Below are 13,054 nucleotides of genomic sequence, written 5' to 3' on the forward strand. Positions count from 1 at the left end.
GGCAGGACGCCAGGCTATCTGAGAAATGCTGAACCCCACGAAGATTGATCCTGGTTCAAAGTCCCCCCTTGAGGTCTACAAGAAAGGCAGGCTCTGCTGGCAGGGGTTGCAGGTGCCCGGATCCCACCATGCGGCTCCTGGCACCCCTCGCCCTCTGCCTGGGCCTCTGGACAGGTCTTGACGCTGCTGTCATCCCAGGTAGGGACGGGGACGGGAACAGGGACAGGGACAGGGACAGGGACAGGGACAGGGACAGGGACAGGGACAGGGACAGGCAGCTGGCTGGCTGCAGCAGGCGTCCCGGGATGTGTGGTGCCAGCCTGGCTGCCCCAGGGCAGGCCAAAGTGCAGGGCTTGTGGAGGGGAGCTGGGAGGGTTAGCAGGGGTTGTCTCTCCTTTTTGGGGGAACTCGAGCTAGTTTTCCCCTGTGGGGCTAGGGTCCTGCTGGTCTTTGGGCCAAGGAGGGACTGTGCGAGGTGCCTGTAGCCCCTTTACTCCTGTGCATTTGTCCCCATTGGCAGCCAGTTCTTCCCATTGCATCCCTTTTTGTTGCCACCCCGCTGCCTTCCTGGGTGGGTGCAGTCTGCATGGGCTCCCCCCACCTTTACCAGCACCCTGACCCATGGGTTTCATGCACCTTCTCCTCTGTGGGGAGTCTTCCCATGGGCGGGAGCCCAACAGAGACCCCAGCACGGGGATGCCCAGGACTGGGTGCCCTGGCACTGACGGGTGCTGCCCCCTCCCAGCTGAGGAGGAGGACCCGTCCTTCTGGAACAAGCAGGCAGCCGCGGCCATCGAGGCCAGCTTCAAGATCCAGCCCAGGACAAACGAAGCCAAAAACCTCATCATCTTCCTCGGGGATGGTGAGTCCCGCTGGCACCGCTGGCAGGCAGGCTGCCACCACAGCCGGCGCACCACGGACTGGGGAGCGGGGGGGGCGCCTGGTCTGGAGGCTGACCAGAACCCTCGCTGCTCACCCAGGTTTCGGGATCCCCAGCATCACAGCCACCCGGATCCTAAACGGGCAATTGCAGGGGAAGCTGGGTCCTGAGACCCCCCTTGCCCTGGATTCTTTCCCCTACACGGCTCTTTCCAAGGTAAGTCCCCTGGGTGCGGAGCATGGGGCCACGGTGACGTCCACGGGGCTGCTGGCGCAGCAGCACCCAGGGGTGCAGGAGCACAGCATGGGGTGCCAGCGAGCTCTGCATGTCCTTTGCAGACGTACAGCGTGGACCGGCAGGTCCCCGACAGTGCAGCCACGGCCACAGCCTACCTGTGCGGGGTGAAGAGCAACTACAAGACATTGGGGTTGAGCGCTGCTGCCCGCTACTCCCAGTGCAACACCACGAAGGGCAACGAAGTGATCTCGGTGCTGGAGCGAGCCCGCAATGCTGGTACCGTGGGGCACGGGGCGGTGGGGAGAAGGGACGTCACACCGAGGGCTTCCCAATGGTGTGGGGCTCCATGGTGGGGTCTGGTGGGACAGGGAAGTCGGTGGGCATCGTGACGACCACGCGGGTGCAGCACGCATCGCCCTCGGGGACCTACGCGCACGTGGTGGACCGCAACTGGTACGCGGATGCCAGCATGCCCCAGGAGGCCATCAGTCAGGGCTGCAAGGACATCGCCTGGCAGCTGGTGCACAATGTGGACATCAATGTGAGTGCCCACCCGTAGGGGGAAGCAGGCGAAGACACACACCCCCCCGGACATCGCTATGAACACTGTGGCTATCTCGTCCCTCCCCAGGTGATTCTGGGGGGCGGTCGGAAATACATGACCCCCGCGGGGACACCAGACCCTGAGTATCCCAATGATGAAACTGAAAGAGGGATGCGCAATGATACACTGAACCTCATCGACATGTGGCTGCAAACACATCAGGTGGGTGATGTGGAGGGGGACAGTCCTCCGCCCACCGCTGCCCCAGGCATGGGGCCAGGCATCACTGATCCCTCTGGGATTCACCTGCAGGGCGCCCGCTATGTCTGGAACAGGACGGAGCTGCTGAATGCCTCTGCGGACCCCAACGTGAATTATTTGATGGGTAACAAATGTCCCCTGCGCTAGGACATGGCAGCCACTGGGACACTTTAAGGTGCCGAGGCTGTTCCAACCATGTCCCCTCTGCCAGGTCTCTTCGAGCCCATGGACATGAAGTACGAGCCGGTGCGCAACAAAACCCTGGACCCATCACTCACGGAGATGACAGAGGCGGCAATCACCATCCTGAGCAGGAACCCCAAGGGCTTCTACCTCTTCGTGGAAGGTAAGTTGGGGCTGGGGTCCCCAGGTGGGTGGCAGGGCCCACCTTGCGGGGTGCTGTGGGGCTGTAGTGGTTCCTGATCCCACACGGGCACCCATCTGCAGGTGGCAGGATCGACCACGGGCACCACGAAGGCATGGCCAAGAGGGCGCTGATGGAAGCGGTGGAGTTTGACAACGCCATCAGACGGGCGGGCGACCTGACGGACGAGGCAGACACCCTCACCGTGGTCACCGCTGACCACTCGCACGTCTTCTCCTTCGGTGGCTACACCCTGCGTGGCACCTCCATCTTCGGTAGGGCACCAAGAGCAGGGACAGCCCCGTGCCGGGTGCTGTCTGCTCCAGGGTGGTGATGTGGGGGTTTCAGGGCTGAAAACCTGCTCCCCATTTTCCTCTCCCCAGGTCTGGCCCCCCTAAAAGCCACTGACTTGAAGAGCTACACATCCATCCTCTATGGGAACGGGCCGGGCTATTTGGGCGGCAACCGGACTGAGCTGAATGAGAACATCACTGGTGAGTGCTCGGGGCCGTGGTGGGGTGGTGGGGTGGGGATGGGGCCCACCGCCCCGCTCACCCCCTTCTCCATCCCCCAGAGAGTTACGACTACATGCAGCAGTCCGCTGTGCCCCTCGCCTCGGAGTCCCACGGGGGCGAGGACGTGGCCATCCTGGCCAAGGGCCCCATGGCCTACCTCTTCCGCGGGGTGCAGGAGCAGACCTACATCGCCCACGTCATGGCCTATGCCGCCTGCCTCGAGCCCTACACCGACTGCCGCCAGCGCAATGCCGCACCCCCAGCCCGCGCCACCCCCCTGGCCCTGCTCCTTCCCGCCCTGTTCCTGCCCCTCTTCTACTGACCCCATGGCCCTGCGATGCCCGCGGGCTCTGCCGGATCCACAGCCTCCCGTCCCTGTGCCCCAGTGGACGGCAGTGGCTCTTTGGAGCATGCCCCGTTGGGATGCGGTGGCCGCAGGGCACCAAATCCCCGTGCTTGATGTTGAATAAAGGCAGGAGCTGGTAACAGACATGGCAGCAAATCGTGCAGGTGTCTGCGCCATGCGGGTGCGGCGAGGATGGGGAGGATGCTCCTGCCCCCTGCGTCTCCCCACCATGGTTGGAGTTGGACTCAATGATCCTTGTGGGTCCCTTCCAACTCAGGATATTCTATAATTCTATGATCCCATGGTGCCGTGGTCAGTGCCCGCTGCCACCTCTCCCCACACCATCCCCATCCATGGCCCCGTGCACTCCTGGCATATCCAGTGCTTTATTGACCAGAAACAGCAGCGAAAAATACAGCGCGTGTCCATGTCCCCGCGCCCCCGGGCAGGCTGGCATCGCCCCAGCCCCCAGCCCACCCTGGTGGTGGGGCTGATGGGGACGGGACGGGGCTGGCACAGGGACGAGCACCGGGCGGGGGGCTTTTGGCACCGGGCAGCCCCGCAGCACCTCTGGGTCACCCTCCCTGCCCTGAGCAGCTGGATGTGGGGAAGGGTTTTGGGGAGGTGGACGAGAGGGTCCTGTGGGTGGGGAGCTCATACCCCACCCCCAGGTGTCTCCTCTGCCTTGGCACCCCCTACAACAGGTGCCTATTTTGGGGGTGCCCCCGCTGCCTGGAGGGGGGGCAGGCAGAAGGTGGCACCCGGGCAGGGATAGGGACCAGGAGGGTGCCAGCCCACAGGGACAGCGGCCTCACCACACCGAGCACTTGTGCGCCGGGTTCATGGGCGAGTTCTTGGGGCAGTGGAAAACACGGCCAAACTCCTCGAACTGTGAAACACTGCCCAGGACCCTGCCGGGGCCGTGGGGGGACTCAGCTCAGAGCTGGGGACCCCCACGATGGGGCTGCCTGCTGAGGACCCTGCCCCTCACCCCAGCACCCCCAGCCCTGCCCGCCCGAGCTGGCAGCCACGAGGAGGGCTGGCGCCCGCCGTGCCCCCATTTTGGGGCCAGTACCTGTAGTGCTCCGGGGCATGCTTGTCCGTTAGCACCTGCAGGTAGATGGACTGGGATCGCCGCTTGATGCACCAGTTCTGGGGGGAGGAAGGTCCCGTGGGTGAGACCAGGGGGGGACCCTGGGTCCTGGCACCTGCTGGGGCCCCCAGGGCCCTTGGCACCCACTGGGGTGGCCCTTCTGGCTGCTGGGGGTGAGGGCAGGGGTGCCCTGGTTGTGTTTGTTGTTGTAGGGTCTCCCAGAAGCCTACATATGAGGTATGGATGGGCTGGGAAAGCTTAGGGGCATGTTTGTTATTGAACGGGTACTCTTGTTATTGTAGGGTCTTCTGAGGCTGTGGGCTGCCTGATTGTGGGGTCCCCGCCAAACCACACATCCATTTGTTATCGGGGGGGGGGGGGGTCTCCAGAGGAAATGGGGGGCACGTGGCTGTCACTGTAGGGTTCCCAAGAGCACAGGGACTGCTTGGTGTGGTCCTGCGGGGCCGAGCCCTGCACCGGGGGCACCCACGGAGCCCAGGACCCAGTCTGGGACCCGCTGTTGGCCGTGGGCACCGGCTCACCTGGGCGAAGGCGATGAAGAAGAGTTGGTCGTGGGTGTACTTCAGGTGGTGCAGGGGGTGCTCGGGGCCGTGCTCCCGCACCCACTTCTGGTAGGCCTGGAGGACAGGGGGTGCCCACAGTATGGCTGGGGGGGGGGGGGGGGGGGGGCCCTCCAAAAAAGCCCCGTGTCCCCCAGCAGGCAGGGCCACCCTCAGTATTGGTGGCATCCGCAGCAGCCCCGTGGCCCTGCGGGGGCTGTGACACCCCAGGGTGGGGGACACTCACGTAGTAGGCGAGCTTGAGCCCCCCCATGTCAGCGATGTTCTCCCCCAGCGTGTGTTTGCCGTTCACCTGCCGAAAGAGGAGCAGCACGGGGTAAGCAGCGATGCCCCCCCGTCCCCACAGGGGCACCAAGGCTGCTGTGCCTCAGTTTCCCCCATCTGGGGCCCCAAGGGTGTTCCCAGATGAGGTGTGAGGAGTTTCTGGGCCTCTGTCACTGGGGGGGGGGGGAGGATCTCACCCGCTGGTTGTAGACGGTGAAGTTGTCGTAGAGGTTGACGATGCACTGCGCCTTCTTCAGGAACTTGCTGTAGGACGTCTCCGTCCACCAGTGCACCAGGTTCCCGTGCCGGTCGTACTGCCCCCCTGCAGGCAGCGCCACCCATCATACCGGGGGACCCGAGTGTCCCCAGGACCCCCCCCCCCCAATCCCCCCAGAAGGGTGGGGGGGTCACTCACCCCAGTCATCGTAGCCGTGGGTCAGCTCGTGCCCGATGATGGTGCCGATCCCACCGTAGTTCAGAGACCTGGGGGGGGGAGACAACAAAGGTGTGGGGGGGAACACGGTGCTGGCAGGGGTGACGGTCACCCCAGGACCTGTCCCCTTCTCCGAACCCAGCCCTGTTCCCCCCAGCAGCCCCACACTCACTGCGGGAACTCGGGATCGTAGAGGGTCGGCTGCAGGATGCCAGCGGGGAACACTGGGGACACAGGACAGCATTGCAGGGAGGGGACAACCCGGCCCCCACCCCACCCCCTCAGCATCCCCTGGCACCAAGGGACCCCACATCGTGCCCCCTAAATTCATCCCCCCTCAGGCAATGCCTCACCCATCTGGTTCTTGTTGGGCAGGTAGTAGGCATTGAGCGCCTGGGGGGGCAGCAGCCACCTGCAAGGAGAGATGGAAATGCTGGGGACACGGAGGGACAGGGAAACGCCACCCCCTCACACAGCCAGGGGCACCCCAATGTCCCCGTCCCCGTCCCCCCCCCCAGGTGAAGCAATACCCACGCGGACTTGTCCACCTCCTGCCGGATCTTCTTCACCGAGAGCCTGATGCTGAAGGCGATGCTGTTGAGGATGTTCTTGAAGTAGGTCTTCTCGTCCACCTCAAACTGGGGGGCACACGGCCATGTCGGGGGGGACACCGGCCCCATACTCCAGCCCCCTGAGTCTGGGGAGCAGCGCTGGGGCATCCTCCCACCCCCATGAGGCAAGGGGACAGAGGATATGGGGTTGTGGCCAGGGGCTGGATGTGGCCCCTCACCCTGAGGTGAGGGGCCTGCAGGGGCCACCGTGTCCCCATCACCTCTTTGGAGACCCCAGACCATCAGGGGTAGGGGCACCCCCAGCCCTTGCTGAGGATGGGGGAAGTATGGGGATGGGACAGCATGGCTGCGGTGGGTTTGTGTCCTGGGTTCCTTTTGGGGTGGTGTGTCCCCACCGGGGTCTACCTGGAGCCCTAATGAGGCATAGGGCCCATCTCCCCCTCACCACATGGCTCCGGCCCCCCCTTGCCTCATACTCCTTGTCAATGGCCTCTGGTTTCAGCAGGAAGTCGGGGTACCCGATCATCACCATCATGTACTGGAGCTGGGGGCAGAGCAGGCAGCGGGGTCAGGGTCCCCTGTGCCCCGTTCCCCCACGGGGACAAGGCCCGGGGCGCACGCTGGGGGCTGCCACCTTGGCCCTGGCCGCTCTCCGTGTCTCCTCATCCATCCAATCCAGCTCATCCAGGCGCTGGTCCAGGATGTATTTGATGTCCTCCACCAGCTGCTGCACCTACAGTGGGGCACCGCTGATGCTTCCACCGCATCCTGGCCACCCTCCAGCCCTCAGGGGTGCAGGGGAGCACCCTGGCAAGGGGACAGGAGGGCGCCTACCTTGGCCTTGCTGGCAGAGGAGAAGTACTCCTCGACGAAGAGGGCGCCCAGGGCCATGCCGAAGTGCTTGTTGGCCTGGCTCAGGCAGACCTTGCCTGGCTCCAGCTGCTTCTCGTTGCCCTCCATCTCCTTGGAGAGCTCGTGGATGGCGTCGCGGAACGGGGTGGAGAGGTGCTCGCTCAGCACCACCACGATGCGCCACAGCATGTAGTTGTGGAGGATCCTGGCGAGGCGGGGCAGGATCAGGCCCCCTCCTGGGCACCTCCTGGCTCGTGCCAGGCTTGGGGTGGCCGTGTCCCATGGGGCCCAGGGATGGATGGGGTGGTGGCACCGTGCACGTCCCCACGGCAGGCACGGTGATGGGTCTGGTGATCTCCAGCCTGGGGACCTGGGGGCTTGGTGGGAACCGTGGTGGTGCCCTCCACCAGGAGCTTCCCCAGGGCTCACCATGCCCTGCCTGGCCTCGTGGGGCGTTTTGGGGGTCCTTCCACAGCTCCCCCCCCCATACTCACCCCATTGCCACCCCCTTCCAAGGCTGGGCACGGAGGTGCCCGCCCCCCTCACCTGCTGGGCGTCACGCGGATGAGGTCGGACACCTTGTGCATGTAGTCGGTGGCCAGCAGCACCACCTCCTCGTCCTCTGAGAAGTTGTCGTGGAAGATGCGGTCCAGCAAGCGCTTCCACTTGAGCTGGCAGGGTGGGCACGTCACCCCCGTGTCACCGGGCTTTCAGCCTCCCCCCTCCCCTTCCCATGGGGTCACGCCTGGTCCTGGTGCTGCCCCCAGCACCCAGGGCAGTACAGGATGGAGTCGTCACCATACAGAGCACATTTATCTGGGGGGCAGTGGGGGATGTTTCTAGGGACACGGGCATGGCACAATGGGGTTGTGCTTCTTATACAGGATGCAGGACAGCCCTGGGGACACGGGACAGGGACAAGCACGGGGTGCAGGGCAGGTGGGAGATGGGGGTGGCAGGGGGTGGGCAGGGGGACGCACCGTGGGGGTGATGCGCTGCAGCTCGCCCAGGGTCACTTTGTGGTACATGGTGCTGACATCCCTCCGCACGTCGTCGTACTCGGACACCGTGATCTGCATGGGGTGGGCACGGCTGTCACCTCCCCGCTGTCACCTCCCTGCTGTCCCCCAGGGGTGGCACAGGGATGGGCACAGCACCGGGGCAAGAGGGGCTGCTGGCCCACATCCCCTGTGGGGCTTGGGCATGAGGACCCCAAGGAGCTGCAGTACTAAGGACTGGGCATAGAGGTCCCCCAAGCCTGGGATTGGGGTTCCCCAAGATTTGGGCATGGTGTCCTCAAGGACATGGAGTGGGTTCCCAAGGGTGGGGAATGGGGGTCCCCAAGTGGTTGTCCCATGGGTGTCCCAAAGATGTTGAGGTGGGGGTCCCTGGGGACCTGCCATGGGGTCCTTAACAGTTTGGGATCATGAAGGTCCCTCAGGGGCTGGGATTGGAGGTTACCAAGGGATAGGATCCCCCAGGACTAGGCAGGGGCACCCCAAAGCCCGGGACAGGCACCCCCCTCACGTTGGCGAGGTGCTGCTCCAGCTGGAGGATCTCCTGCGCCTTCTGCTCCACGTGCTCGGCCCCCAGGAGGGTGAGCAGCCGCTCCATGAAGACCCGGTATGCAGCCAGGATCTGTGCCAAGGGACAGGTCCGTGAGTGCCACCTGTGCTGTCCCCCTGCCCCCCCAGCCCCCCAAAATCCTCACCTTCTCACTCTCCTCATCCTGCCCCAGGTAGAGGGTCCGCTCGGGCAGCGTCAGCCCGTCCTGGTCAATCTGGGGGGGAGATGGGGCCAAGGGGTGAGCAGAGGGTGGGGAGAGGGGCACCCCCAGCCCTGTCCTGGCTGTGCACCCCCCCTCGCCTCCCCCAAATGGTGGCCCCACACCCACCCCATAGCCGGTCCCACTCCTGTGTGCAGGATGCTCCACGGGGAGCACGGGGATGAGCGGTGCCACACAGACACCCCCCCCCCCCCTTAACCCACACGCACATGCACGCATCTCCACCTTTTCTGCCCCGTGTCACACCCCACCAGCACCCCATTCATGCACACACACCCCCCCACAGCCCTTCTCTCGCACACCCCTCGATGGTGCACGCACACACTCGCTTTTCACCAAACGCACTGTACCCCCCCCCGCCAAACACCCTTCAGCCTCGTCTCACAGCACGCACGCACACAACCTGTCACACCCCCTGCGCACACCTGTCACACACCTGTAAAACCGTCCACATGCGAGGCGTTGGAGCCACCTCGCTCCCCTCCACCCCAAACCTCGCCGTGGCACCCCACCCTTGGCACACCCGCACCTTTCCCCGTTACACCCGTCGGAGCCAAAGCCTTTCTCCGTGACACACGCTCCCTCTAGTGTACACACGCACACCCCTCCGGCACAGGCGACCTCCTGCTCTGTCCCCTGGCTCGCACGCTCACACTTACACACACACCCCCACAACCCTTGGTGACAGCCCCACCAACTCACAGGGACCCAGGAGGCTTCATGCCCCGCAGTGTGCCCAACACCTTGTCCCCACCATGCCACCGCCACCCTCACCATGCCCCTGCCGTGCCCACCCCGTGTCCCCTCTCTGCCCACCACCGTGCCATCACCGTGCCCACCGCTGTGCCATTACCATGCCCGCTTGGTGCCCCCCCCAGTGTCCCCATCACTGCCACTGCTGCGCCCCCGCTGTGCCCACCCAGGGTGCTCGAGGCTTGGCCACCCAGAAGCAGCCCCCCCCATGCCCTGGTGGCACCACAGGGCAAGAGACATGGGTGACAGTGGCGGGGATGGCTGACAAAGCCATGGACACCCGTTGCAGAGCCAGCGCTGCCCCATCCTGTGCAGACAGCAGCCAGGACACCGGGGTGAGGGGCTCAGCTGATGGCACAGGGGGGGACCCCATCACCACCTCCTCCCCTCCCGCATCCTTCCCACCCCAAAGGTGCCACCCTGGCCCCAGGGTGCTGGCTGGGTGACGTCCCACGGGGGGGGGGGGGGTGTCAGGGTGCCCTCACCCGGATGACGTAGCGGGAGGTGTTCCTGTCGTCCAGGCTGACGGTGAGCGAGAAGAGCACGGCGGCGCTGTAGACCCCCTGCGTCTTGTAGAGCAGCTCGTTGAGGTCCCCGCGGCCCGGCGAGGCGTCCCAGCCTCCACACTCCCCGATCACCTCCAGCATGGGCCGCGGGCCCAGGCGGTCGATCTCAGCCCGGTCCAGGCAGGAGCGGAAAAACTCCTTCACCTTCCTCTCGGCTGAGGCGGGGGCTCGCCGGCGCACGGGGCGGCTCAGCAGCGCCCGCAGCTTGGCCTCGTTCTGCTCAGCGATGGCCCCGATGGTGCCGTACACCAGCTTGTCCTCGGGGATGCCGTGCCGCCGGAGCCACCCGCCGCAGGCGAAGGAGTAGAAATCCTGGCAGGGGTCGATGGTGGCGTCCATGTTGGCGCTGAGGAAGCGGGACGCCCGCAGGAAGGCCTTCTTCTCCTGGCAGCCCTCCAGGCAGTAGCTGTCCCCTTCGGCCGCCAGGTATTTGAGGACCAACATGCACGTCAGGATGACGCAGAGCCCGGCGGCGAACACCAGCCCTGAGAGCAGGCAGATCTCCCGGCGGCTCCAGCGCGGCAGCCCCCCGCCGCGTTTCTTGGCCCCGGCGCCCAGCTGAAGGGCGAAGCCGTTGGGCAGCGTGCCGCTCTGGTACCGGCTCACGTACTTCACCTCCTGGAACTCGTCGTAGTGGGCCGTCAGCGAGTAGGTCTTCTCCATGGCTGGGGCTGCCCGCAGGCACGGGGTGGGGGGCTCAGGGAAGGCGGGGGGCAGGTGCCGGTGCTCCCCGGTTCATCCTGGAGGCGATGGAGGTGCCCAGAGTCAGGCTGCTCCTGGAAAAGGCAGAGGAGGTGGTTGAGGGGTGTTTGGGGAGGAGCAAGGGGATTGCTTCTTGCCGTCATCATCGCCCACGTCGCCGTCCCTGCCTGTGCGCCCCGCTGGTGGCACTGGTGGCGTTGGTGCTGGGAGCTTGGTGGCAGCCCTACCCCATGGCTGTCCCTTGGTCCCCCACCTGGGGATGGGGCAGGGTCCCACCTGCACAGTCCCACCCAGCCCCTGGCAATGCTCCATCCCCCCAACGTGGGCACAGCACCCACTCTGAGCAGGTGCCCGGGGTGGTCCGGGGAGCACCACACCGCACCTGATGGGCTGAGGGGGGCATGGGACTCCCAGCCTCTCCAGGTGGGGTGAGCAGCGTGGGTAAGAGGGTCCCTGGGGATTTTGGGGGGGGGAGAAGGCGTTGCACGGGGTTGGTTTGGGCTGTTGCACACCGGGTTGTGCTGTCTCGCCCCGCGCCGTGTTGCGCCGTGCCGCGTTGCACTGGGTTGGGGTGGGTCGCGGCGCGCCGTGTTGCATTGCGTTGCGTCCAAGTGCGTTGCAGCGCGGTGTGCACGCACAAAGTTCGCTCCAGTGTGGGGGGGGGGTCTGGCCCCTATGGACACCTCACAGCACCCCCCCTACCCCAATCCCCCTCCCCAACGCCTCTCTGCTAGCCGGTGCCCAGCGGTTGCTGTTCTGGGGCGGGGGGCTCTGTCCATGAGAAGAGGGTGGAGGCATTGGGGGGGGGGGGGGGCTTCAAAAGGAGCCCCCCCCAGTCCTTGCTCAGCACAGATCAGCACACAGATTTGCAGGTGTGGGGAGGACACGCTGAGGACAAAGAGCCGCTCGGGGAGGGGGGGGGGGGCGATATCCTTGCAGCAGCATCCCCTGCCCCCCCCAGCACCCTGCAGACCCCGCTCTCTCCGCAACTTGGGTGAAGTTGTGCCCCGGTGCCGCAGCCTGACGGTGCCCGTGCTGGAGAGCAGCCGCGCTGCCGTCACCGCCACTGGAAAGTTTGCGGGGTGGGTGGCGGGCACGGTGAGGGGGTGCTGGGGTGGGGGGGGGGGCTGCAAGTGCTGCTCGGGGGACGGTCTCTGGGATGGTCCCCAGGGTGCTGGGAGGATGCTCGGGGGATGCTCGGGGGATGCTCGGGCGATGCTCGGGCGTGCCCGGGGCGCACTGCCCAGGATGCTCGGGGGATGCTCGGCGGGATGCTGCCCGCGGTGCTCTGGGGCTGCTCGAGGGTTGCTCGAGGGATGCTCGGGAAGTGCTCCCCGGGAATAACGCCTGGATTATTCGGGGGGTGCTCGCGGGATGCTGCCCGCCGGGCTCGGGGGGGGAGTCTTCCCCGGGCTGCTCCCCGGGGCTGCTCGCCGAGGCACTCGGGGGATGTTCCCCGGGATGTCCGGGGGCGCTCGGGGGTGCCCAGCTCCTGCTCACCGACCCACCCGGGGGGGCTGCTCCCGGCTGCGCTCGGGGAAAACGCCACCGGGGGATGCCGCCCGGGGGATGCCGCCCGGGATGCTCGGGAGGACGCTGCCCGGGGGTGCTCGGGGGGGTGCTCGGGGGGTGCTCGGGGGTGCTCACCGGCTTGCCGGGGGGATGTCAGCAGGCTGCCCGGGGCTGCTGGCGGGCCGGCCCGGCGGTGCCCGTCCGGCTGCGAGCCCCGCGCTCCGCTCCGCGCCCCGCGCCGCGGCTGGAGGAGCGGCGGGGCCGGAGGGAGGCAGCGGGGCGGGGAGGGGGTGGCGTCTCCAGCCCGGCTCTCCCGCAGGCCAGGCTCCATTAACGAGATTATTATGCAAATGGAGCAGCCCTGTGCCACCCGCCAGCCTTACCTCATCCCCGCCGGCGGGGAGGAAGGGTAAGGAGGGAGGAAGGGGGGGGGGGGTCCCCAGGACCTCCTGCACCGGGGGGGGGCTGGCACAAGGCTGGCAGTGCCACCGAGCTTGGCACCCGCCGTCCGGGGACCCTGCTGCCACCCCCTGGCAGGCTGGCACCCAGGAAGGGCAAGGGTGGGCATGGCTGGTGGGCTGTGCTGGCCGCATCCCAGCCGCTCAGACCCCCCCCCCAGCCGTGCCCGGGCACCCCAGGGTGCTCATCCTGTCCTGCCAGGGTGGGTGCAAGGGAGGGAGAGATGGAGATGGGAGACAGACGGAGCCCAGAAGGCTCCAGGTGAGAGGGTGGGCATGGGGGTGGCATGGGGCGGCATGGGGAGGGGGCCACGCACACTTGTACACACGCACAC

At 66.3% G+C, this 13,054-nt stretch overlaps 2 protein-coding genes across 2 annotated transcripts; one reads left to right on the top strand and one right to left on the bottom strand.

Annotated features, from left to right (window-relative positions):
- The first annotated feature begins 59 nt into the window (after positions 1–59).
- On the top strand, positions 60–3,291 carry LOC106044775 (intestinal-type alkaline phosphatase-like). Its single transcript, XM_013194960.3, has 11 exons — positions 60–198; positions 746–862; positions 981–1,096; positions 1,219–1,393; positions 1,486–1,658; positions 1,749–1,883; positions 1,974–2,046; positions 2,134–2,268; positions 2,370–2,561; positions 2,670–2,780; positions 2,861–3,291. The coding sequence occupies exons 1-11, from the start codon at positions 129–131 to the stop codon at positions 3,121–3,123; spliced, it is 1,560 nt and encodes a 519-aa protein (XP_013050414.3). The 5' UTR covers positions 60–128; the 3' UTR covers positions 3,124–3,291.
- A 267-nt stretch (positions 3,292–3,558) lies between these two features.
- On the bottom strand, positions 3,559–12,550 carry ECEL1 (endothelin converting enzyme like 1). The gene is made up of 18 exons (XM_048076647.2): positions 12,397–12,550; positions 9,967–10,823; positions 8,654–8,722; positions 8,470–8,580; positions 7,923–8,015; positions 7,489–7,613; positions 6,925–7,147; positions 6,725–6,823; positions 6,560–6,634; positions 6,053–6,156; positions 5,872–5,930; positions 5,691–5,742; positions 5,501–5,568; positions 5,283–5,407; positions 5,048–5,113; positions 4,783–4,878; positions 4,223–4,299; positions 3,559–4,058 (listed from the first exon to the last, which is right to left on the bottom strand). Exons 2-18 carry the CDS (start codon positions 10,708–10,710, stop codon positions 3,959–3,961), a joined length of 2,286 nt encoding a protein of 761 aa, XP_047932604.2. The 5' UTR covers positions 10,711–10,823; positions 12,397–12,550; the 3' UTR covers positions 3,559–3,958.
- Positions 12,551–13,054: the final 504 nt, after the last annotated feature.

The sequence above is a fragment of the Anser cygnoides genome, chromosome 9 (assembly GCF_040182565.1).
Source record: "Anser cygnoides isolate HZ-2024a breed goose chromosome 9, Taihu_goose_T2T_genome, whole genome shotgun sequence".
Lineage (NCBI taxonomy): Eukaryota > Metazoa > Chordata > Aves > Anseriformes > Anatidae > Anser > Anser cygnoides.